We start from the raw sequence: 26533 nt of genomic DNA on the forward strand, positions 1-26533 counted from the left end.
GGCCTGTTGAAGTCTGATGCTTGGACTTATCCATCAAGAAAGCTCAGGGGGGGGGGGTTGTATGTCTATCCTTGGGTGGTGCGTGTGTGCCCCTGTTGCCAGGGTGTGATCTCCCCATAGCAGTACCAGTGGCCTGCCCGTCAAGCACCTTGGAACTGGACGGGTTTGCTGAAAGGTCTTTGGCTACCGCTTGAGTCCTCTTCACTCTACGCGACACAAAAAAGTTTACAGGACTTACAGGATCGCTAGTCATGATCGCGAGGTAAGCACCTGTTGCACTTGCAATGGGTGTCCATTCAAGGTATTTACCGTTGCAAGATGGACAAAACTTAGAGTCCTCTCCATAGCATAAAAAGAAGTCGGTAACCAGACCAGAAAAGGAAAGGGGGGGATGCATTCTCAGAAAAGAATCAACCCAGGGCCCCACTCTGCCTACTGCAAGGACCTGGCCGGAGCAGAGGACACACGGTGCACCAGTTGTCGAAAGAGCAGTTGGATGTAGTCGTTGGCGTAGAGATCCACAAAGTGGTCGAAGGGAAGTCAAAGTACTTAACGACCATCTGTCATTGAACAACAAATACATATTTTTGCAATATAACTGAAGAGTTCCGCATAAGGAAACCAACTAGTTGGGCGGAAAAAAACATGAGGGAACTCAACGAGCGAAGGATTTTGGGTACGGTAGGTCACGTATGGGATAGTGTTACAGTCACACACATATCGACGTCCCCTTTCGATCATAGAAAGATGCAATACTCCGCGATTACCACTAGATGTCAGACTATATGCACAGCATGTGATTCTAAGCAGATTAACAAGCATCAGAAACAATGTTTCCCAGCACGGACAGCATAAAGGACATGCCAGTTTCCCCATAACAGTGAGCAAATGAGTGTAGTGAAGCTTAAGGGTTCACTGCACTGTAAAACGAACAGGTGAGGATCAAAAATGATGGAAAATGTTTGGGGGTCCATAGAAATGGAAGGAAAGGTGTAGTAAAGAGCAATCTTTCCTAGCATACAGCAACTAGGAGTCACAAACAGCTCTATTCGGGACGGATGGGCGCTTCCCTGCAACAAAGGCAAATGAGCGTCTGTCTCTGCCACAGACCACAAGGGCACCTTGAAATCTGTTCCTGACCTACTGACAAGATCCAGTCTTGAACGCGCAGTTGGAGTAGCCTGAATAAAGGGCGGCATTGGGAGGGGGTGTGGTTGGGTTTGGGGGGGGAGGGGGGAGGGGGGGGGGTGTGGGGACGGAGGTTGGGTAGAGAAATCCCTAAGGCTCACTTCAACAGGATACTACAAATGGAAGGATCATGTCGTTAAGAAGCAGAAGAGGCGTGACTCCCCTGGAATTTCTTCACGTCCTTCCACTGCAACAACAATTTCCTATAACCAATTATCTTGTGCGGAAAAAATGTCTGTTCTACGAGAACAGAGACGAGATAAAGGGGACAGCCACAGCCATACCCTTTCTAGTCACCATAAGGGAAGCAGAGGAGAGGATCCTGGCCGATCCATTTTCCACTCCCTCCACTACTGCTAGGCTGGGAATAAATACAAGGCTATGTGCTCTAGCACCTTTAATCGTCTTTTGTGCTAGATGTAATTACAATAGATCTTAGACCAAATAATTGGACAGACTCAAAGAGCATGGCAAAGTACTACTTTATTCTCAGTTTAATAAATCAGGGAGACCTGACAAACATCGGACTGATGCTTGCACAATGTTCTGACAGTTTTTCTCAAGTCCAACTAAGGGTTTAAGAAAAAGCCTTCAACTGAGGAAGTACAAAAGTCCACTCTTAGTACAAGGCTGTACCACCTGAGTTCAGGGCAGCGTAGACAAAGCAGCCAGGTTTATCTTAGGTGGGAGAGAGGATTGTAGGATCAGTACAAATGAAATTGTCATACAAATGGTCCAAAGAAACACTGAAAAACTATATTGTAAAAATAAAAAAAACAAAGAACACTTCAAGAATGGCACACAGCTATTCTAGGCCGATATTCTAGGCCGATACAACCCAAGGATGTAATGACATGTATTACTCAGCATTTCTGATAATTGTATCTGCTTAGATTCACATGCTGTGCATATGGTCCGACATCCAGTAGTAACCGCAGAGTATTGCATTTCGTCTTTCGGAGACCGAAAGGGGACGCCGGCATAGGCATGTCTGTAACACTATCCCTATCGTGACGTGTGGTGTACTCAAAATCCCTCACGTGCCGAGGTCCCTCCGGTTGTATTTTTTCTGCCATGAGGTTGCCCAAGGCTATAGTGAGTGAGTACAAAAAGAGAGAAAGTAGTAAGACATCCATGTTCCTTCCACCCCGAGCGGGGAGGTAGGGAGGGCGCATGTGAATCTAAGCAGATAAAATCATCAGAAACGCTATTACGGTAAGTAATGCATGTCTTCTGATGCTTGTTAATCTGCTTAGAATCACATGCTGTGCATAGACTAGCGAGCAGTACCCGGAGTTGTAGGTGGGTTGTGAGAAGGAACAGTAGAGAAAATATGTCTTAGTACTGCTTGCCCCACCGGAGAATCAGACCTAGAATGAGTGTCTAGGCAATAGTGTTTTGTAAAGGTGTGCACAGAACTCCAGGTTCCCGCTTTGCAAATGGACTCGAGAGGAACATTTGCAATGAATGCTATGGATGCCCCAGTGCCTCGAGTAGAGTGTGCTCTGGGCTTGAAGGGCAGTTCCTTCTTAGCAAGAGAGAAACAGTGTGATGCATTTGACAATCCACCTTGAGATAGCTGATTTAAAGACAGGATCCCCTTCTCTACCAGCGGCCACTGAAACAAAGAATTGTTTAGTCTTCCTTAGTGGTTTAGTTCTTTCCAGGTAAAACATGACTGCCCTGCGCATGTCTAGTGTGTGAAGGCTTCTTTCGGCCATGTTAGTAGGGTTCTGGAAGAAAGTGGGTAGTTCGATTGATTGGTTCACATGGAACTTCGAAATGAATTTAGGCGCAAACCTTGGATGTGTGCGCAGAACTACCTTATCTTTGTGGACTGTAACAAAGGGGTCTAAGACAGAAAGAGCCTGTAGTTCGCTAACCCTTCTGATAGAAGTGATGGCCACTAGGAAGGCTGTCTTATAAGTCAGGTCTTTCAGACTTGCTTCATGCATAGGCTCAAAGGGAGCTCCCATGACCCTGGTCAAAACCACATTCAGATCCCATCCAGGGGCTGGGTGAGAGATGGGAGGATAAATCCTCTTAACCCCTTCCATAAAGGCTTTAATCACTGGTATTTTCCACGACAATACCTTTTGTTGTGATGTGGTGTAGGCTGACAGAGCAGCCAGATGAACCTTTAGGGAATTGAAGACTAAGCCAGTGTCCAACAGATACAGCACAATGTGTTAGGTTGAGCATATGGGATTGACGCCCTTGGAACCAGATGACAAAACGTTTCCATTTGCTGGCATAGCAATAACGTGTATTAGGTTTTCTCGCTTCCCTGAGTAGGTCCATGCACCTCTAAGGGAGTTGCAGGTGTCCATCTCAGGAACCAGGCTGCCAAGTTCAGAGTTTGTGGGCATGGGTGTAGGGGTCCCCCCCACCCCCCTGTCCTGAGACAACATGATGTACGGGCAGGGTAGCTTGACTGGTGGTGAGAGGGACATTTCCATCAGGTGAGTGAACCAGGGTTGGCGGAACCACATGGGGGCCACCAGTATCATGGTAACTGGTTCCTGGTGCACTATCTTGTTGAGAAGAGGAGTCAGAGGGTAAAAGACAAATGTCCCCAACCATGTTATCCAGAGACCATTCCCCTTGGATTGGTTCTGGGGGTACCTGGAGGCGTAGTCTTGGCATTGGGCGTTCTGAGTAGCGAACAGGTCGATCTCTGGGAAACCTCATTCTACTAAGAAGTTGCACACAATGTCTTTGTGCAGTCGCCATTTGTAGTCTTCAGGCAGAGGGAAATCTCTGCCGAGTATTTCTGCTAGAAGATCGAGATCCCCTGGAACATGTTGGGACAAACATCTTGTGTCTGAGAGCCCATATCCAAATGCAGCTGTGGTAAAGGATTTTCCTTTAAAGAGGTTGTCCCTCGATCACCACTGCAGCGAGAGAAAGAGGAATGGCAAGACGACCACTAGATCGTCCCACTGTCCGCTGGCCTGACACCACTGGCTGTTGAGCCACATTTGCATTGGGCGCAGGCGCGGGTGAGGAAGGAACAAGTTACTTACCTGTAACTGTTGTTCTCCAGCATGGGTCTGGCATGGATTCACATGCTCATGAATATTCCCCGTCGTCAGGCTGGGAATCCTCGGTAAAGAAAAAACCAGTATCAGTTTCGTTTCTGATCTGTCTTTCGTAGTAATAACCAATCACTGGTCTCTGCGTCATACTGACCACAGCCAATGACTGCCCTCTACCTAAGCACCGCCTCTGGCAGCCATCTTCAGATTTGGAAGCACGTGAAGTGGCAGTATGACCAAGTGAAGAGCCGCAGAGGGGTAGGCGGGAGGGTTCGCATGTGAATCCATGCCAGACCCATGCTGGAGAACAACAGTTACAGGTAAGTAACTTGTTCCTTCTCCAGCATGGGGTCTGGCATGGATTCACATGCTCATGAATAAAGAATACATAGCAGTACACACATGCACAACCACGGGAGGTGGCAAAGGCTCAACATTAAGCATCACATCAACTCAACATTAAGCATCTTACCTCCTCACCAGGCTCACCTCAGGCGAACAGGTTGCGCAGCACTGCTTGGCCGACCCTGGACTCCTCCCTGGAATCCCGGTCGACGCAGTAGAATTTCGTGAAGGTGTGCGTCGACCTCCACGTAGCAGCCCTGCATATGTCCAGCAGGGGCACACCAGATAGGAACGCCGTGGTAGCTGCGATCGCTCTGGTGGAATGGGCTCTCGGACGGCCAGGCAGCGGTCGGTTTGCCAACCGGTGACAGTACATGATACAGCCGGAGAGCCATCTGGAGATGGAAGCCTTCGAGAGAGCCTTCCCCTGATTGACAGGTCCAAAGTTCACAAAGAGTTGTGACGTCTTCCGAAACCCCTTCGTGCGGTCCACGTAGAACTTCAGCGCTCTAGCTACATCCAGCGAGTGCAAAGTCCTCTCAGCCGGCGACGAAGGCGACGGGAAGAACACAGGTAACACCAAGGGTTCGTTGAGATGGAAGTCCGACGGTACCTTGGGCATGAAGGAGGGGTGCGTCCTGAGCACTACCCTCGTGTCGTGGAAAGTCAAGTACGGGGCCTTGCAGGAAAGGGCCTGGATCTCTCCCACTCGTCGTGCGGAGGTGGTGGCCACAAGAAAAGCTGTTTTCCACGATAGAAACTTCAACGGGGCCGAGTGCAGAGGCTCGAACGGAGGTCCCATGAGCTTGGTCAGCACCACGTTGAGCTCCCACGCCGGGGCCGGAGCCTTCACCGGCGGGAACGATCTGAACAGTCCCTTCATGAACTTTTTCACCAGACGATGAGACCACAAGGACGTCCGCCCCGTGGTTCTGGTGTATCGGGAGATCGCAGCAAGATGAATCTTGATGGACGCGTGTGCCAAACCAGCTTTGGCCAGCGTCAGCAGGTACGGCAGTACTTGGGGAGCCGTAATCCGTAGAGGGTTAATCTTCTGTGCGTGGCACCAGACAGAGAACCTCTTCCATTTGTGTCCGTAGCATTTAAGAGTCGAGGACGCCCTGGCCTTTGCAAGAACCTCTCTGCAATCGGCCGGTATGTCGTATCCTCCAAACTCTAGCGCTGCAGGAGCCAGGCCTGCAAGTTCAGCGACTTCGGGTCGTGGTGGAGGATGGCGCCTCCTTCCCTGGAGAGTAGATCCGCGTCCGCCGGCAGCATGATCGGCGGGGACGCTGACAAGTCCAGAAGGTCCGGGAACCATATCTGCCTCGGCCACGCAGGTGCGACGAGGATCATCCTGCACCGTGACCTCTTGAGCTGGTTGACGAGCCGGATTAGCAGAGGCAAGGGAGGGAACGCGTAGAGGAACAGGCCCTCCCAGGGGAACGAGAAAGCATCGCCCATGCTCCTCGTCTGGGGAAACCTGCTGGCGAACCTCCGGCACTTGGTGTTCGTCGCCGTCGCGAACAGGTCGATCTGGGGTGTGCCCCACCGTCGGAAGAGGCGATCCACCAGATCCTGCCGTAGTTCCCACTCGTGGCACGAGCGCAGCTCCCTGCTGAGTGAGTCGGCGATGGTGTTTTTTATCCCTGCCAGATGAAACGGCACCAGAAAAATCCCTTGGGCGACGGCCCAATGCCACAGGTCCTGCGCCTCCTTGGACAGCGCTGGGGACCTGGTTCCGCCCTGTTTCCCGATGTAAAACATGGTGGTGGTGTTGTCGGTGAAGATCCTCACCACCTTGCCCTTGAGGGACGGAAGGAAGGACCTGAGGGCCCAAAACACTGCACGGAGCTCCAGGACGTTGATATGCAGGGACTTCTCCGTCGGGAGCCAGAGTCCCCTCGCGTGCAGATTTTCGGTGTGCGCTCCCCACCCTTCCAGGGAGGCATCCGTGGTCACAGTCTCCTGGTGGGCTGGGGTCTGGAAGTCCATGCCCGCCGTCAGATGCGCGCGGGTGCCCCACCACCGTATCGCTCGTCGGAAACTCTCGTCGAGCTTGATCCTTTCCTCGAAGCTGCCCGTCGTCTGGATCCAGCGCGCATCCAGGAATTCTTGCAACGGGCGCATCCGGAGCCTGCACATGGGAATGAGGTAGATGCAGGAAGACATCATCCCGAGGAGGGACTTGATGGATCTCACTTTGGCCGCGTCGGCCACCAACATCCGTTGCACCTTGCCCAAGATGGTCCTGGTCCTCTCCTCCGACGGGGAGGCCAGAAGGGACACTGTGTCGAGCCTCGCTCCCAGAAACAGTGCGACTTGCGCGGGCACCAGGTGGGATTTGGCGTAGTTCACGGAGAATCCCAGGTCCGTGAGGAGTTGGACGGTCCTTGCCGTGTGGACCACGGCGAGCTCCTTCGTCTTGGCGCGGATGAGCCAGTCGTCCAGGTAGGGGTAGACGTGAATCCCCTCGCGGCGCAGCTGCGCCGCCACCGGTGCGAGGCACTTGGTGAATACCCTGGGTGCCGACCGTAGTCCGAAGGGAAGGGCTTTGAACTGGTAATGACGCCCTTGGACCACGAACCTGAGGAATTTTCGGTGCCCCTTTAGGATGGGAATGTGGAAGTAGGCATCCTCCAAATCCAACGACGATAGGAAGTCTCCTTCCTCCAGTTGACCCAGGACGTGCTGGAGGGTGACCATCCGGAACTTCTGCGCCTTGATGAACTTGTTCAGCCGTCGCAGGTCCAGGATGGGGCGCCATCCTCCCGTCTTCTTCTTCACGAGGAAGTATCGCGAGTAGACTCCGGAGCCCCGAAGCCTCTCTGGGACGAGTTCGATGGCGCCCTTTCTGAGCATCGCCTTTACCTCCAGGAGAAGTTGAGGGACGTGAAGTTCTTTCCTGGCCACGGGGGGGACGCGCGGGCACCTTCTTTGAAACTCGAGCGCGTGGCCCCGGGCCAGGGCGTCCAGCACCCAACGGTCGGTGGAGATGGACTCCCACACGCTGACGAAGCCCGCCAGCCGGCCTCCCACCGGGGTGCTTCGGTGGGGGCCCGACCCCACGGCCGGTTCAATCCTGCTTGGACGCGGCCTTGCCGCCTTGACCTCCTTGGCGACGACGGCGGGGTCCGCTAGACTTGCCTCGTCCTCTGTAGGCCTCTTGCGACGACGAGCGGGCCGCTTGACGGTAGGAAGCGAAACCGCCGCCGGAACCTTTGGAGGCGCCCTTGCCTCCGCCGCTCCGAAAGGGCGTCCGTCGCTGCTGCAGGACTCCAAGGGCCCGGGCCGTCTCAGTATCCGCCTTGATGGCCTAAAGGGAATCGTCCACTGTCTTCCCAAACAGGTTGTTCCCGTCGAAGGGCATGTCCAGGACTCTGGTCTGGACGTCCTGCCGAAAGTCCGTAGCTTTGAGCCATCCACGACGTCGAAGGCAAACGCCGTTGCCCAGCTGGCGGAACCCAGTGTCGGCGATGTCCGTCGCCACGGTGATGGAGTGGTCCGAAGTCACTTCACCTTCCTGGAGGATCTCGAGGGCCTCCGCCCTCTTGTCGTCCGGCAGAAAATCCAGCAGGGGAGCTATCTTGTACCAGAGCTCCCTGTCGTAGCGGGCCACGATAGCCAAGGCGTTGGCCGCTTTAATCGTCGTCGCTGCCGACGAGATGACTTTCCGTCCCATAGCATCCAATTTCTTTCCCTCGCCGTCCGGCGGGGAAGTCGATGTGGAGGCCGCACCCCCCCCGCTTTCTTCCTGGCTGCCGCGGAGACGACGGAGTCCGGGGTAGGCTGCGCCCGGAGGCATAGGGGGGCCGTGTCCGGGACCCGGTACTTTTTCTCGTACCGGTCTCTTCTAGCTGGCGTAGTGGAAGGGTTCTTGAGGAGGGAAAGGCCCTCATCCCAAATGTCGTCCAACAGAGGCACTGCGAGGACCGTCTTCCTCTTGGCCTCGCGCCGCTGATAAAGGAAGCCTTCCTTTTTCTTCTCCTCAGGGCAGAGTTGGAAAAGCTCGGAAGCCCTGGAGATCATGGAGTGGAAAGATCCGATCTCGTCGGGCGGAGAAGCCCTGGTGGGGGGCGACGACGGAAAATCCTCGTCGTATGCCTCGTCGTCCGTACCCGTCGTTGCCGTGTCAGTCCCCGTATCATCCCCTCGGGTGGACGGGGAGGAGGGCTGGACGGGGCGCGACGGTTGAAAAGGAGGTGGAGGATGGATCCTTCTTTTCTTGGTAGGGGGAACACCAGAAGGTCCCGGTTCTGGATCCCCCGACGGGAGAGGTTCCTCCGTCGGTAACGGTAGCCTCGTCCTTATCTCGGTACATAAGGACTGTATGGCCAACAAAATGGCCGCCGAGTTGTCTCGCGGCGCTGGCAGAGGGGAATCCGACGGGCGAGCAGGGGCCCCGTCGGTATCCTCGACGATGTCGTCGTCGTCACCCGCGTCGGGGTCCATTCCGACGGGCTGGCCTTGTTCCACGCCTAGGCCGTGGCTTAAGACCTCGATCAGCTCCTCTTCTGAGGTTGAGGCCGAATCTACGACGACGCCCTGCCCCCCCTTCTTCTTCCCCACGGAGGGTTTCACGGGGGTCCTATCGATGGGCACAAAAGAAGACTCCCTCCGAGGAGGCAGGGAGATTCTGGGCCCTGATGTCGCCACCACTGGCGCAGCCTCCACAGGCTGAGCCAGGGCCGCCGCGACCGTTTCGATAGAGGGCTTGGTCGGATGGATCAAGGCCTTCACCACCTTAGGTGCGCTCACCGCCTTATCCTTGAGGGAGGGGGCACTGCCACGCTCCTCCTCTGCCTTAGAGCTCGACCGGGGCCTCTCCAGGAGCTTCGCCGGGTGCTCGGCCTTCCTCTTACCCGACCCAGAGCGTTGGCTCGTGGTTGATGGTGCCGGGGAGGGTGCGCCCTGCCTGGCGCCCGTAGAGCCCGACCGTTCGGCGCTCCCGGTGCCAGCGGACTCGCGGTGCTTGGCCTTATGTTGGGTCGCCGGGGCGCCCTCAAAGGTCTTAGAAGACCGCTCGGGTTTCTTCTTCTTCTCGCCAGACGGGCTCTTACCCTCCAGCCAGTTGGCGAGACGTTGATGACGGTCCTTCATGGTCCGTTCCGACATGTTGCCGCAAAACGCACAATCCTTCTCCACGTGCGTTTTGTCCTCATGAAGGCAGTAAAGGCAGAAAGAGTGTTCGTCTTCCTTAAAGACGTTCTGCAGCTGGCATCCAGGGCAGACCCTGAACAGCTTTCCGGGCGTCGAGCTTCCCTTCTCCTGGGCCATCTCCGAGACCGGGCCTGAGAAGCTTCTGGAGTCCGAAGTGTAGCTCGACGAAATCTTCACCCTTGAGGGGCACAGACGAATCCGACACGGGTCCCCGTTGATCGGATGTAGGATCGGTGGAGCTTGAGGCTCTTTTGACCGAAAGAATTGAAGTTTTTTGTGAAAAAGCGCGAAAAAAAGCACTAACGCCCGAGAGCAATAGCACGAGGATCCCAACACATGAACGTGCGGTAAAAATCTGAAGATGGCTGCCAGAGGCGGTGCTTAGGTAGAGGGCAGTCATTGGCTGTGGTCAGTATGACGCAGAGACCAGTGATTGGTTATTACTACGAAAGACAGATCAGAAACGAAACTGATACTGGTTTTTTCTTTACCGAGGATTCCCAGCCTGACGACGGGGAATATTCATGAGCATGTGAATCCATGCCAAACCCCATGCTGGAGAACCAAGTAGATGCATGACGCCATCATTCCTAGCAGTCGCATAGCCTTGCGTACAGTCACCTCTCGACTGGCTACATACTGAGGGATCTGAAACATGTTTTGGACCCTCTCGGAGGGGAAGACGAGGCTGTCCTTTGTTTGAATTAGAGCGCCTAGGAAATGTTTGACCTGACTGGGGTCTAGGCTGGATTTTTTCTTGTCGATATCTTTTATTCAGTCTGGGATTCTCTATCGTCTTTTGGGTATTTGACAGACATGTTTCGTAAGAGTCCCTTGTAATGAGCCAGTCGTCGAGGTAAGGATAGACTGGGATGGATTGCCTGCGCAGATGTGCTGCTGCCACCGCAAGTACATTTGTAAATACCCGTGGTGCAGATGCTATGACGAAGGGTAGTACTTTGAACTAATAATGCTGGTCTTGTATCATGAATCTAAGGTATTTTCTGTGCACTGGCAACATTGAAATATGAAAGTATGCATCTTTCATGTCCAGTGTTGCCATGTAATCTCCCTGTGATAGCAGTGGAATTACTTCCTGCAGAGTGACCATGCTGAACTTCTGTGGCTTTACAAATTTGTTCGCTGGGCGCAGATCTAAAACTGGGCGCATGGTTATATCCTTTTTGGGTACAAGGAAGTACACTGAATAAATACCTTCTTTTACCTGTGACAGAGGTACCATTTCTATGGCTCCTTTCACCTGTAGTGTCTCGACTTCCTGAAGATGAATGCGAAGATGGTCTGGTGTCAGTAGTCTTGCCCGTGGAGGTCTGAATGTTGGGCACAGGTTGAACTCTATGCAGTACCCATGGGCCACTGTCTTTAGCACCCACTGGTCTGTAGTTATTCCCTCCCATGTCTGAAAAAACTGTTAGCCGCCCCCCGACCGGGGAGTCATGGGAGGAGACCCGATTCTTCGGGTCATTTCGAACCCGAGGCCAGACAGCCTCTGGGGGGGGGGGGGGGGGGGGTAGAGTTCCAGCCCCTTCCTTTCCCACTACGCTGACCCCTTTGGGTATACGGGGTGGTGTATCCGCCATGTCCCTTTGTAGAATTCCAATTGTTTCCCCGAGGAATATTGTTGTTGAGGGAAGCGTTGGCCACGTGAAGCTGTTTGGACCCAGATCCTCGTCTTGTAAAGGGTCTTTGTGTGATTTGGTCCAGTGTAGTGTCATGCTCCTTTTTGCGGTCTCGAGGGCCTCATCGACTGCCTTCCCACACAGGTTGGATTCTTCCACGGGTTTATCAGTGACGCTTGCGTCTCTGGCTTGAATCCAAAGTTCTGTTGCCGCTCATGTCTTCAGGATTGTGCCCCGAGCCAGGGATCAACCAGCCGTTTCTGCAGAATCCAAAATATTCTTAAGAATGCTTTGGTTCACCCGTCTGCCCTCAGTGACGGTGGTGAGGAGACTAGTACGTAGGGGTTCGGGAACCTCCTGTATGCCTTCCTGTAGTAAGGCCCACTGGGCATCGGCATAGCTGGCCAACAAGGTTGTGTTGGCAATGCGCGTTGAGAAAGCTGCTGCGACTGCAATCCTTTTCTCAAGGGCGTAGAGTCGTTTACCTTGCTTATCAGGTGGTGCCTCGCCGGTTGACAAAGGGACCCCTGCCCTCTTTCGTGTAGTATTCGTCACCAGGGAGTCTGTGGTGGAATTACCCGATATACAGAGGGTCTGATGGAGAAGGACGAAAGAGTTATTCTATTTGTGGGTTGACACCTCTTGTGAGAGAAGCCGTTAAGGAGGGCGCCAGACGTTTCTTAATTGAATTGATGAGAGAAATAGCCTGGCTGGCGGTTTCTCCTTGAGGAGGTCCTCCACGGGGTCCGCTTCATCTGTAACAATTTTAAAATGATCAACTGCTTTACGCAAAATTACGCTAAAACTCAATAGATCATCCACTGGCGATGGTTGTTGCCTAGTGGGGTTGGACTGGGGAGAACCCAGAGACAAGGCATCAGGATCCGGGGACTGGCATGGTGGAGGGTCACCCACATCTGGGTTCTCCCAGCCCTCTATGGGATCCTGAGTGTTAGCAGGAATGTCATCCTCAGTTAGGTCGTAGTTGTATATATTCTCTTCTAAAGAAGGGTCAAAAAGCCTTGGAAGTTTAGCTTTGGGTCCACAGGGCTCTCATCCCTTGGCCGTCTTGGTGTGGGTTCTGAACGGGCCACAAACCTGTCCAGCCTTCCCATGCAGTTCTCAAACTTTTCTCTAGTCCAAACCGAGGACCTAGAATGGTTTAGGGGCAGAAAAGTTTCTTGAACGCGTTCATCCGCCGAAAAGCGTAGAGTTGTGTCTCATCGTCGAGAACAGCCCTCAGAACTCCCTCCTGACGTACCGACAGAGGGGAGACGTCCGTGCTTCTATTTTGACTTCTGGGTGGTTTCCGGTACCCCCTCCCCCTTAGGCCATCCTTGGACCTCGGCGAATCCTTGGCCTTTTCTGTAGGCCTCGGGAGCATCCCCAGGCTGCCGCTTCTGAGAATAGGCAGCAACAATCCTAGCTAAACTGTCAGCAACATCCTGACCGGACGGGAGGCGCGTAGCTTCACCCTGCGATTGCGAGGGGGTCCTCTTCGGCAGTGCCGGGGCCTTGTCTTCTGCTACCGCCTTTTTCGGCAGTGCCGGAACCCTATCGTTGTCAGACGCCTTCTTGCGATGCGTCTCGACGGAACCTGGTATATTAGGGGCAGCGCCCTTTGTTCTCGATGGCCCGGTCGATAGGCGCATATGTGGCTGCGGGGAAGGCTGCTGATCCCGATGGTCGGCGGATGCCGCTGGAGCTTCCGGTATACCCGTTGGCGCTGAAGTCTTCTTCGACTTGGCCGAAGATTGCCTTGGGGTTGTGTGCTTTGTGCTGTGTACATGTCGGTCTTTGTCGCCGGGGTGCGACTTCCCCATAGCAGTGCCTAAGCCGTGATTAGCGGGGCCGGGGACAAACGATGCGGCACGCAAGCGTTCCGTCGCAAGGTCAACAACCTACGGTTCGGAGGTGTGATCGTCACTCTCGCCGTCGCCCACCGCTTGACTTTACGCTCCTTTAATGTCTTAGGACGGAGGAGCTTACAAGCCGCGCATCCTTCCTTGTGATCGAGGGGCAAGCACTGGCTACACCGTCTGTGCTTATCTTTCCAAGGGAATTCGTTCTTACACATAGGGCAAAACCTAAATGATTCCTCTCCATAGCCAAGGATGGGTAGAGTGACGAAGACCAAAAAGGGAAAGAGGAAGGAAAGGGAAAGGCATTCTCAGTTTGTATAGAAATGTCCACCCAGATCCCACTCTCCCTACTGTATAGGCCGGCGGAAGGCCCGGCCACGTGGTCGGCATCGCCGACTGGATCACCATTCATCAATTTTTGAAGGTCTTCGGCAGAGGTCTGTAACAGCCGTCGAAATAAGGGACAGATAGGGTGATCTGATTATTTTATCTAATTATTCGACCAAAGGTCGATGGGACAATAACCAAAGTATTTGACGAGGTCCACATCAAGGCGACCAGTATGCTTGGCGGAAAAAAAACAATCGGAGGTACCTCGACGCGTGAGGGATCTTGGGTACACTACACGTCACGCAGGGATAGTGTTACAGGCACGCCCATGTCGACGTCCCTTTTCGATTCTCGAAAGACAAGATGCAATACTCCGCGGTTACCACTGGAGGTCGGACCATATGCACAGCATGTGATTCTAAGCAGATTTAAAAACATCAGAATTACTCTTACAGCCCGTCCCCTTTCCTCCATACTGCATTGGCGATTACATTTGAATGTAGCCCCAGGGTGGAGATGAGACCCTCCTTTAGCAAATAGGTTCCTGAGAACTGCCTGTCCGAAGTCCGCGTCAGATATAGAGCCGGCATTCAAACAGTAATGCTTTGCCCAAGTGGCCGCCGTGCTTATGACTTGTCAAGGCACATGGCGCTGGAATGCGACGGCCGTTGCCTTGGCCCTGACTGCGTGGGCATGCATGTTGGCCGGCAGCGGCTTGTGATGGCCCTCGTACGCTTCTTTGATGGCTGAGACTACCCAGCGGGATATGGAGGCCTTGGAGGCCCGATAGCCTGGTCTTGAGCCTTCGAAAGGGACGAACAGGGCATCCGATTTGCGGAAGCCATTGGTCCTGTCCAAGTAGAATTTCAGGGCATGCCTGACATCCAGGCAGTGCAGCAATCTGTGCTTCGTCCTTAGGATCGGCAAAGAACGTAGGAAGGACTATTTCCTTGTTCAAGCGGAAAGCAGACAGCACCGTGGGCAGAAATGCTGGGTGGGTCCGCAGGACTACTTTGTCCCTGTGAAAATTAGTATATGGTTCCGTGGCGACCAGCGCCTGATTTCGCTGACTCTACGAGCCGAGGTGAGGCCGACTAGCAAGGCCGTCTTGATGGTGACCAACCTAATGTCCGCGGACGCCATAGGCTCAAACGGTTTGTGCGCCAGGGTCCCCAAGACTATGTTGAGGTCCCATATGGGGTGCAGCCTCTTACAGGCGGGTTGAGCCGTGCGAGCCCAGTCAAATGTTTGACGATGGAATTGGAGAAGATCCACCCCTCCTCATAGTTCCTGTAAGCCCCAATGGCTGTGAGGTAGGTACGGCAGATATGCCAGGGGGGTGATTTCCTTGGAGTCTGGTGGGGATGACCCTGCCCACCTGCTGCGCCAGAGGATGTGCTGGTTCATTTGGAGTTGAATCAGAGGCATCTCCGAAAGGCTGAGCAGCTCCGAAAACCATGGCCTGGCAGGCCACCATGGAGCTATTAGAATGATGTTGAGTTCGCAAGACTCCTTGATCTTGCAAATCACTCTGAATTAGCGGAGTGGGTGGTAAGGCGCAAGCCTTCATGCCGTTCCACTGAAGCCGAAATGCATCCCCCCGGGAGCCGGAGCCCTATCCCTGCCAGGAGGCGAACTGAGGGCACTTCTTGTTGTGCCAGGTGGCAAAGATCCACCTGGGGATGACCCCACCTGTTGAATATCTCCTAAATAACTATGCCGTTTAAGCTACCACTCTTAATTGTCCGCTCCCAACCTGCTGAGCTTGTCCACCTCCAGGTTGGATTCTCCCGGGAGGTGGGCTGCCGCGAGGTAGATGTCGTTTTCCAGTGCCCACTCCCACATACTGATTGCCAGTCTGCACAGGGGAGGGGATCTGGTGCCTCCCTGCTGGTTGACGTAGTACAAGCTGGTTAAGTTGTCCGTCTGGATGAGAACAACCCGGACCCTGAGAAGTGGTAGGAATGCTCTGAGCATTAGCCAGATGGCGTTCAGCTCTAACCAATTGATGTGGTATTCCTGCTCCTGCAGAGTTCAGGTGCTGTGGACCGAGAGATCGTCCAGGATGGCTCCCCAACCCTCGAGCTGTGGTGATGGTGGCCTGCGGGGTGGGCGGTGTTGGGGAGAATTCTCAAAAATGTGCCAATTCCCTTCACCTTACAGACCCCCAGCAACTTTGCTGGATTTTGAGGACTTGCTTTCTTTACCTGGAGAGAGTGACCCTTTTTCCCCACTCTCGTATTTTGAAATGTGTTTTACCCATGTGTTTTACCCTTGTGTTTTCTTTGGTTATGGAGTCTAATCAATTCCATAGGCATCTTTTACAATTGTGCCCCAAAGCACCTTCAGTGCATTGACACAGGGAAGTCTTTCAGATTTCCCAAGGTTTAAATACCTTCTCTGGGATCAACCCAGAAGAGTGAAGTGAAATTGACTTCACTTAGCCCTGTAAATTTCTAGACCCAGCAAACCCTATCTTACAATAGAGTGCTGGAGGGGTTACTTGGTATCACCATGTCTAGTTGCTCACGTAAGAGTGAAATGTTACCCTTTCCACTCAGAATGGGAAGTGGCAGTGGTTTTGCAACAAACTGCCATGATTTTTCCAGACCGCAAACTATTCGTAGCTCCTGTAATGTTAAATCACGGGAGCCATGTTTTTCAAGATGGCACCCAGCCATTGTTGCTAAAAACAGGTCCCGGTCTTTTTTCGCCATTTCTTTGTGGAAAGGTCCTTCTGGCATTTTCCTCTGCGTGCCAAACCGGGTTTGGTCTCTTTAGTTCATTCGCCTTTGGCGGGCTTCAGGAGTGAAAACCGCCTCTGGCTCCAGAGTGTTTGGGGGTAGGCAGGAAGTGTGGGAGAGGCCCGAAACTCCGTGCTTAGTCTCCTAGGAGACCCAAATGCACACTGATTGGCTGGCTGACTGTCCGGCAAAGACAGCCACCCTGCTGGGTGAGTGGCAGCTAGGCCTGAATGAATGGGAGAGAACTGAATAAAAGGAGAGTTTCTTGGCTTGGAAGGCAGAGTTGACCACTAGAATGAAGGCACCAAAGAAGAGCTTGAAGAAGACGGCTGCTGCAACTCCTGGATCGTTGGTTTGCCTGGTGAAGCCCTGCTGCAGGTCCGAATCGCCAAGTTCGCATCGACCGAGAAGCCCTGCTAAGGACAACTTTGAGTTGGTAGGAATAATCAACTCCCAAGTAAGCCACCTGGACACCTATCTCTGAGCTGATTGCATTTCCTCAGAGTGCTGCAGGAAACCGTAGAGCCAGGGAGAGGGACACTAGATTGTGTGTGTTACTTGTAAATTGGCAAAAAGTGCTTGTAAGATCCTCCGGACTCCCGCGACGTCTGACCGACCAAGCCTGACCCTACTCAGCTGAGTGCAGGACCTCTAAAGCAAGGACAGTCCAACTTGACAGCCAGGACAAGTAATGTTACCAGTGCAGTAGCTGAAACGCAAAACAGCCACTGAAATTGAAGTTTGACAGTTGCAAGCTTTGGCCAGTCCCAGTGCAAGAGTCCCAACGTCCTTCCTCTCGTCCCCACGACTGTGGCCCAGGAACAGTAAGATCTGCAGGAACAGAAGTCATCAGCTGCATCTTTTTCTTCATTGTAAGGTACTGTAAAACAAGATGGAGAGAACTTACCTCTCACTGCAAAATTGATTGAAACTTTTACAACTCACAGGACTAACCAGCTTGTGACCAAACACATAATAATTCTTTTTACAAACTACTTCCAAGAACCTGTGCAGAGACCATTCCGTTTAACCACCAGAACTGCTTCATCCTAGCCAAGACTTTAGCCCATTGACTTTGACCTAGCCTATTGAATTGACTCTTCTGGTGAACTCAAAATATCTACTATGTCCAAGAATAATTGTAGTCTTTCATGTTCTTATAACCTTTGCCTTTTAATCCCTCTTTAAAGAGTGTACAGCATTGAAGTATATTTTTTGTTACTATACGATTGCCTCCTAATGAGTATTTTATAATTGTACTGATAAATTATTAATTGTTCTAGAAGACACCTTGAGTGCAAGTCTATTTGAATACCTCTTGAATACCTGTAACTGAATCTTTGTAGAACTCCACTACTGCTCAAATTTCCCCTCTTGAGATAAGCCTGGCTGCTCAACACGCTACCAAAACTCTGTAGTACAGACTTATATCAAAGGTTGGTTTGCTTACAACTGTAGTCATAGTTGTGTGTAGTGTTCCTAGAGGGTACTGCATACAAACTTTGCCTAAGAGGCAGCCGAAAGGGCTTGCCCTTCCATAGTTTGCAGTCCCTGGACCACCATGTTAGGTCCGGGGTGGAGAGATGGAGGAACATTGATCATCTCGGATTAGGAGCCCCGCTCCTGGTTCCATGAGTCTGCGAAGTGCAGCTGAAATCGCCCCAATCTTGTGTGTGGAACGGCTAATAGGACCACCACCCAGAGACCCAGGAGATGCTGGTACTACCATACAGAGGTCACCTCTCTGCAGAGGAAGTGGGTGGTGGACCTCTTGACGGCCGAGATCTTGTCCTCCGACGGAAATACCTTCTCGGAGTAGGTGTCCCAGCTGAGGCCCAAAAATATCAGTCTGCGCGAGATGCAGCTGCAACGTCTTGAGATGAGTGAGAAGCCCAGATTGTGCAGTGTGTTCCTAAGGGCATGGGTAGAGTGATGAACCGCTTCTGGAGATGTAGCCCTGACGAGCCAGTCGAGGTATGGGTAAATGTGGGTGTCCTGCGCTCCGAGGAGGGCAGACAGTATTCATGAGTCTGGTAAAGACCCTGGGGGCCGAGAGGAGGCCAAAAGAAAAGACCTTGTATTGAAAATGGTAGCCCATGATCCTGAACTGTAGGAAAGAACGATGGGGCTGCCAAATCGGGACATGTAGGTACACGTCCTTCAGATCCAGGGAGCACATCCAGTCTCCCTTGCACAATGTCTCTGCTATAAAAGCTGGCGTAAGCATCTTGAATTTTCGTAGGGTTAAGGAGAGGTTGAGGGTGGAAAGGTCCAGCACAACTCTCAGGCCTGCCTGTTCTGAATGGCGAAAATCCTGGAGTAAAAGCCCAATCCTCGCTGGTACTTCCTCCACTGCTTGGCTCTCTACGAGCGACCAGATCTCCGCCAAAAGAGTTGCTGTCCCAACTTGAGGGGGGGGGGGGGAGGGAGGGGGAGGAGAGAATGGGATGGGCAGGCAGTACCCCGTGGATACTACAGAGGATCCAGGGGACCGTGAAATTCTGGCGCCAGAAATGTGCATGAGAGCAAGCCGGCCCCCAACTGGAGACACATGGACCCGAAGGGGAGTCTCATGCCTTCTTTCACTCGGAGGCTGTCGCGGAGGAGGGGTATTGGAAAAAGCCCTTACTCTCCCCCTCCCTTTTGTTTGTACAGGTTCTGAGACGGCGAGCGGTCCGGCTGCCTGGATCTCCGTTCCTGGAAGCCACGGAACCCTCCATATGTACGCCCCCTGTCAGAGCACTGCTGTGACTGTGTACGACTTGGGTGTGGTCTTCGTCAAGATGGATAAATACTTGGCCGTTTGTGAGCCGGTTTTCTTTTTGTCCAGCTCCTTGTCTGTGGTCGAGTGGAAGGGCCTCCCCCGCCCCACAAACGGTAGTTCTAATTTGCGTTCCTGGATGTCCAGGTTGAATTTGCGGAGCCACGCCTTCCTTCCCATGTCCATGTCGATACAGATGGCACGGCCAGAGGTGTCGATATGGGCCACAGTGGATTCCATGAGATCACGCGCCACCAGCTTGGCCTCTGCCAGCCCCGCCTTAAAACGGGATTGGCTCTGCGTAGGGAGTTCCGGGAGGAAGTGTGCAATTTCCAACCATAACCTCTGGAAATCAGCAGCCAGCATGTTATCTGCTTGACGAAGGTGCAGGGACACATTGGAATAGAGTTTCTTTCCATACGCCTCCAAGATCTTCTCCTTGCCCAGAAGAGCCGCAGAGTAGGAGGCCGAGGACAACTGAGGCTTGGAATATAGTGATGCTGCAGTGACCACGGACGAGTGTGGCTGAAGATGGGCCGGGAGCAAGGGTGTATCCCCCCTCCATCTGCCTGTACTTGGCGGCCAGGCGTTGATTGACCAGCTGGGCCAAGTGGGGCTTAAGCCAACCCTTCTTGACCAGGGAGACTACACCGGTCTGCAGAGGAATCCCTGTTTTGGCAGAGGGGCATCGCGTGAGGACTTGAGCCAGAACCCCCTCTGCCGGCTGCTCGACCTCAGAGGCCCAGGTATTCCGCCAGCCCACCAAGCCTTTCGTGGAAGGCCCTGGCTGAGGATGCAGGTCTGGATCCTACCCATCATCCGTGCCCTGCGGATCTGGAGGATCCTGCAGAGGTGGGGGAGTAGTTTGAGCTGGTGCCTAGGGCACAGGGACCGCAGCCGGGGCCTGAGGAGGCAGTGACAACTGGTACAGAGTCGGCTGAGGAGCCGGGACTAGCAACTTCACCGTGGCGCGTCGGTGGAGGCGCTTGTGGTGCCGCCAGCATAGTCGGGAGGACTTTCCTGCTGGAGTCCTTGAGGATAACCCCCATCCGAGGTGACTTCATGAGCCAGAGGAACCTCTCGAAGAACCCCTCTTCACTGGTCTGAGGGGGTAGGCGGTACGGACAGGGTAGCCGGGGGCTGCTGCATACCCTGCCTGTATGGACGCAGTGGGTGTGCGCATAAGGATAGGCTGTTGGCCGCGTACCTGGTTGAGGCCAGTCCCACCTCGATATTCGTTCTTCGCCGAAATCCTGGAATTCTTGACTGACGGGTGCCTCTGTCTGGCGTGGCAGCCATCTTGTTGAGCTGCCTGCGACGTGTGGCTCGGCTCACTGGGCCCTGCCTCCACCAGGACTCTTGTATGTGGCCTACCCTGCTCCTCTGGCCTAGGCCCGGTTGGTGCAACACCCTTCACCTGGGAGTCGCTGGAGCTGCGTAGGCACCCCCTTGGACGTGTTGCTGGTACTAGGGCATAGCCCCTCGCCGTACTGCCGGTAAAAGGGCATAGCCCATCGGATGACGATCCGGTACAAGAACCTTCCGGTCCCCTAACACTGCCACCGGGAGGATCCCAGTGTTGGGCTAAGTTTGTATGCAGTATCCTCTGGGAACACTACAAACCACTATGACTACAAGTATACAAAGCTTGTACTACACAGTTTTGGTAGCGTGTTGAGCAGCCAGGCTCATCTTTAGAGGGGACATGTGAGCTGTAGTGGAGGTACACAAAGATTCAGTTACAGGTATTCAAATAAACTTTTACACTCAAGGTTTCTTGCATAAACAATGTATTCATCAATCAGTTATAAAGCCTTCTTCAGAAGGGAGCAATAGAGTAGTAACACAAATATACTTCAATGCTGTACACTGAGTTTCTGAATCAGACAAGGCCCTTTTGGGATGGCCCACAGACACAACCTACACCCACAGGTGACTTCAGTAACAAGGGTGCTGGGGACATTAATACCTTACTGTTGGCATACAGAATACTCAATAGTTTGGAAAAGGCTAAGGTTATTAGAACACACTAAGTTACAAATATTCATAAGCAGGGCAAATACTTTCATATAGCACTTAGAAGAGTCATTCAATTCAATAGGCTAAGCCAAAGTCAATAGGCAAAAGTCTTTGTATAGGATGCAGCACTTCAGGTAAGTAAATGGAAATATCTTTGCACAAGTTCTTAGGAGTCTGATAGAAAGAAGAATCAAATGTAGGGTCACAAGCTGATTAGACTTGTGAGTTGTAGAAGTTACAAGCACTTCCAGAGTAAGAGAAGTTCTCTTAGGCTAGTTTTACAGATGCCTTAGTAAAGAAGAAAAAGATGCAGCTAAAGACTTCTGATCCTGTGCAGACCTGCAGGCCTTACTGTTCCTGGGCCTCAGTCGTGGGGACAAGAGGGAGGACGTCGGGGTACTCCTGCAATGGCACTGTCAAAACTGGCAACCAACAAACTTTAAATTCAGTGGCTGTTTCGCGTTTCAGCTCCTTGCGGTACAGCAAATCGCAATATGCGCGGATACTGGCTGTCAAGGTGGATTTACCTCACATCTGAGGTCCCGCACTCAACTGAGGGGGTCAGGCTTGGTCAGTCCTGCTTCATGGGAGTCGAGGATCTTCCAAAAGCTTTAGGCCAGTTTACAAGCTACGCACACAATCTGGTGTCCCTCTCCCTGGCTCTACGGTTTCCTACAGCAACTCTGAGGAAATTCAACCAGCTCTGAGATGGGCGTCCAGGTGGCTTACTTGGGAGTCGATTGGTCCCACCAACTCCCAAGTTCCAACACCAACTACCAACTCAAAGGGAGATGTCCTTGCAGGGCTTCTATGTAGATGCGAACTTGGCGATTCAGACCTGCAGCAGGGCTTCACAGGGCAAACCAACGGTCCAGGAGTTGCAGCAGCCATCCTCTTCAAGCTCTTCGTCCAGTGGTCGACTCTGCCTTCCAAGCCAAAAAACTCCTTTTATTCAGTTCTCTCTCATTCTTTCCAGCCTAGCTGTCACTCAACCAGCAGGGTGGCTGACCTTGCCGGACAGTCAGCCAGCCAATCACCACATAGTGCATTTGGGTCTCCTAGGAGACTAAGCACAGGGCGTTTCAGGCACCTCCCACACTTCCTGCCTACCCCAGACACTCTGAAGCCAAAGGCGGGTTTCACTCCAGAAGCCCGCCAAAGGCAAAACAAACAAAGACCAAACCTGGTTTGGAACACAGACAAACTTGAGGACCTTTCCACAAAGAAATGGCGAAAAAAGAAGACCGGGACCATTAACAAAGTAGGCTCAGCGCAATTTTGAAAAACATGGCTCCCGCAATTTAACGTTACCGGAGCTGCGAACAGTTCACGGTCAGGGTACATCACGGTAGTTCATTGCAAAACCACTGCCACCAGCCATTCTGAGAGGAAAGGGTAACAAATGCTACATGAGTAACTAGATACAGGGGATACTAAGTAACACCTCCAGCACTCTATTGTAAGATAGGGTGTGCTGGGTCTAGAATTTTACAGGACTAAGTGAAGTCAACCTCACTTCACTGTTCTGGGAAAACGTAGTTGATTGTTGATAGTTGAATGTTTAAAGCTTGGGAAATCTGAAAGACTTTCCTGTGTCACTGTGCTGCAGGTGGTGTGTGACAATTGAAAAAGATGATGCCTATGGAGTTGGTTAGACTACATAACCAAAAAGAAAAACAGAAAACAGAATGACTTGAAAAGTTCAAAGCCCCAGAGTTTAGCAAAAGAGCTGGAGAGCCCGAAGGTTGGGGGTATTGGCACATGTTTCTCCCCAACACCGATGTGCATATGCTGGTACAAGGACCTGAACGGTCCCTCCCATGCGGTTGAGTCCTTGGGAAGGAGTTTCCTTTGCGGGGTGGGGTGGTAAATAGCAGCTCTTCCTTGGGCCTGGCTCGCCGTTTCACAAAGTTCTTGAGGTCCTCTTGAGGAGACTTCTGGAAGAGCTCCCTCCACCTGGCGAGTCTGTCCTTCAGTGCTTTTGATGATGCGCTGAACAAGCTTGCCAACTGTGGTCTGGGCCAAGGCAACGTAGGCAGAGGGCTGGGAGTCTGAAGTTGGGAAGAGCCTGTTGCAGGATGATATGATTATATGATATGATAAGGCATTTGTAACGCGCCTATACACAAGTGTTTCAAGGCGCGACGAGGCAGGGGGGGGAACAAGGGGAGACAGACAACGATCTTACTAGGCCAGGTGTCATTCAGATCGCGCAAGTGCAAGGGTAGAGGGGAAGGGAAAAGTGCATGGGGGAAAGGGAGAGGTGAAAGTGCAGTACAGGGTTATTAGCATACAGCATACAGGATAAATAACAAGGGCCAGCTGGTGGCAAGTGCGAGGTAAGTGCAGACAAGTGCTGGGAAGGGGGGCTGTATGGATACAGACAGTCCCGTAGTGCAGGGGTTGCCGTGGAGGCAGTGCAGGGGAGAGTGGCTGGGCCGAGAACGGTGAATGGCCCAGTTGCAGATTCAGTGCAGTTTCAGTAATATTAGCAGGGGAGAGGGGGAGAGAAAGCGGAGTCAAAGAGGAAGGTTTTGAGGTGCTTCCGGAACCGGAGGTGGTTCTCCTCCTCTCACCTGCTGAACCCTGTGGAAGTTGACATGTGCCGGGGAGGAGCATGGCGCCTGAGGACTGATTACCTGAATGATAAAGACAAAGAAGAAGTATCCACACGTGGAATTACAAGGCCGAAGCCAAACCCTGGAGCGCTTGTGAATTCGGCCTGTTCCAGTCAGCGCAGAAAAGGGGACTGAGGTACGGCAGCGTGTGCTTCCTGGACCGCACCACCGCGCGCCTCTAAATTTAAAGGGGAAGATTCTTTTCTGGTGAAAAAGGTTCTTTCTCCCGCCCCTTGGAAAAGACGCCCATGTAGTATGGAGGAAAGGGGACTGGACGTAAGAGTAAGAAGACCAGTGCCATTTTGAGAAAATGGTCATCCATGGGTGCTGTACTGCAGTTGAGAAATCAGCCTGCTATTAACCTGCACAAAAAAGGTAGTAAAAAGTAACCACTGCCACCAGCCATTTAAGATAGTGTAACAAAATGTCACATGAGGAGTGGGAGGAGTTACAATGTAACCCCCCCACACCTCACAAAGGGTGGTGTGTGCTGGACCCACAAAAGAAAAGGTAGTTTAAGTTATGCAACTATTCTTGGAAACTGTAGTTCTCACACGAAAATGTATTTAAACAAAGGGAAGTCCAAGGGACACCCCAGTGACACTGCACAGAGGGTGCCAAGTGCCACCAAGCAAAAAGCAGATGTCTGTATTAAACATAAGGAGCTCACCAGACTCCCTAAAACAGTAAGAATAAAAATCCCAATCAGAGAAAGAATGAGTGGAACTTTTTACCCTTCACTTACTCGGGAGATTAAAATTATAAAAAGTCCAGAATCCAGCAAAAGTGCTGGGGGGTCTGAGGTTGAATTCACACAAACAGAAAATTCTCCCTAAGAGGGGCACAATACACTGCTTCAGCCAAGCCTTGGTACTGGCCAATACAGTGATGAATGACACTATATAAACTCTGCTTAACAAAACATATGCAGGATGCTAATCATTGTATAGCTATATCAAATTGACCGCTTGACAAGCAAAGTTTGCAATTCTGTTTTGACAAATTCAGCTTCATTTGTAAAGTTCATAGCAAATAAACTGTGCAATCATGCAACATATTCTGATATTTTCAAAATCTGCTGACCTCTTTGTGATCTTCAACCACACTGAGCAGCGTATCTATGGTATTCAAGATTCCCATAGCCGTCACTGCCTTGTCATCACTGCCCTCTTCATCAGGTCCAGTCTGAATCACTTGGTTAAATGTCATGGCCTAAGTATGATACAAATATAAGTTAGCAATTACTGCAAGGCATGATGGTGTTGCAGAAAAGTTGAAATAGCAGAATAAACATTGAGAGAATTAATTCAATCACTGGAGATGCAAGTTAGCAACAGATACAAGTTACTCACTGTAAAAAGACTGCACTGTGCATAGTACACCCTCATCCATGTTTGCGAGATCATCCCTTTGAAGGGTGAGTGGTAGGAGAAATGTGCATGTTGCAGTGCAGTCTTAGATAACAAGTAAATAAGTGCAGTGTGGATGTGCAGCCACTCAGGTAAGCAGGTCCTACCTCATACATGTTCGACTTCTTTCCATCTTTAACACTTACTTTACTATTATAGAAGTTAAGGTCTGTTAGGGCAGTACCTATTACTTACCTCTCAGTAATGTACTTTCTGATGGATTTCCGACAACTAGTGGAAGGCAGAGTATTAAAAGATTTGTTTTTGAAACTCGAAAACAGACTGTTAGGCAAGAATTGATGTAGTTACACTGTGGGAGACTACACAACCCTTGTCCTCTTGGTATTAGGTAACCCACCTATTGGTATAGGCCTGTACTACACAAGTTGGTAGTGCGACTGAGCAGCCAGGCTTATTCAAGAGGGGTAAATGTGAGCTGTAGAGCTGTAGCAATGAAATCCACCAATACAAGTAGCCAAGTAAAACAGACTCAAGGTTTAGGTTAGAAGAACAAGTTACTTACCAACTGTAACTTTCTTTCGAATGGATGTTCTTCCCACGTATTCCTCATCTTAGATAACTTTTCTCCCAGCTCTGCTGCTTCGGAAACATTTTTCACCAGAGGGCGCTGTGCTCGAAGCCGTGAAGTTGAAGTCCCACGAGGGCCGCTTTCGAGAGTCTACGTCATCCGCAGGATAAAGGGCTCGAGCCACGCCAGTTACCTCAGTTCTGTTTTTACGGTTTTAATGGTCGCATCAGTTGATCAGGCTTTCATAGTCCCGTAGAGGGGCACGCTGTCCAGCTTGCACAGGTAAGTCCCAGGTGAGCTACGGCAGATGGTTCCTTGGAGGGACCAGCAGAAGAGCTGCAGCACAACAGGTAAGGACTAGAAGCCCGGCCGCCTACACCACGACGGAACCTCCGAGTGCCACCAACGCTGATCGAGGTGGCGCGGGTGGCCGCCCCAGGGGGAGAACAACGCATAAGAGCCAAAAGCCCTCGGAACCGGGTAGTAGAGTTGTGGGCTACCCTAACAGTAGCTACGCATATTACTCTTCACATGCAGAAGAACTTTAAGGGAGCGAGCCGGAGCACCAACTGATAAAACCCGGGAGGCAAATGCCATGCAGCAGCACCAACTAAGAAGGCAGTATTAGCACAGAGAACACTGCTTGAAACATTGACTGTACCGGGGAAAGTACTTCCAGGGAGCCCCACGGGAGGAGTGAAACCTGGAGGTTACCCAGCATGCAAAAGGCACCTAAAATCAGCCAGCACACTGTCACCCATAGTGTCAGCCGGCCCGACTGAGTGCCTGTAGCGATCCACCACAGGAAGCGGACAACTCCAACCCGCACAACCGCTGCACAGAACATGGCTGGGGAGGCCGCCTGAGACGGACCACGCCGCGCACACAAG

At 52.1% G+C, this 26533-nt stretch overlaps 1 protein-coding gene across 1 annotated transcript in view; it reads right to left on the reverse strand.

The window, feature by feature from the left end:
• IPO7 (importin 7) overlaps nucleotides 1–26533 on the reverse strand; it is a 1018209-nt gene that overhangs the window by 286981 nt on the left and 704695 nt on the right. The window contains exon 16 of the mRNA XM_069623670.1: nucleotides 24789–24917. Coding sequence (XP_069479771.1) covers nucleotides 24789–24917 — 129 coding nt within the window. The remainder of the gene's footprint in view (nucleotides 1–24788; nucleotides 24918–26533) is intronic.

This window comes from Ambystoma mexicanum, chromosome 11 (genome assembly GCF_040938575.1).
Source record: "Ambystoma mexicanum isolate Mex_15411 chromosome 11, UKY_AmexF1_1, whole genome shotgun sequence".
In the NCBI taxonomy this organism is placed as follows: Eukaryota; Metazoa; Chordata; class Amphibia; order Caudata; family Ambystomatidae; genus Ambystoma; species Ambystoma mexicanum.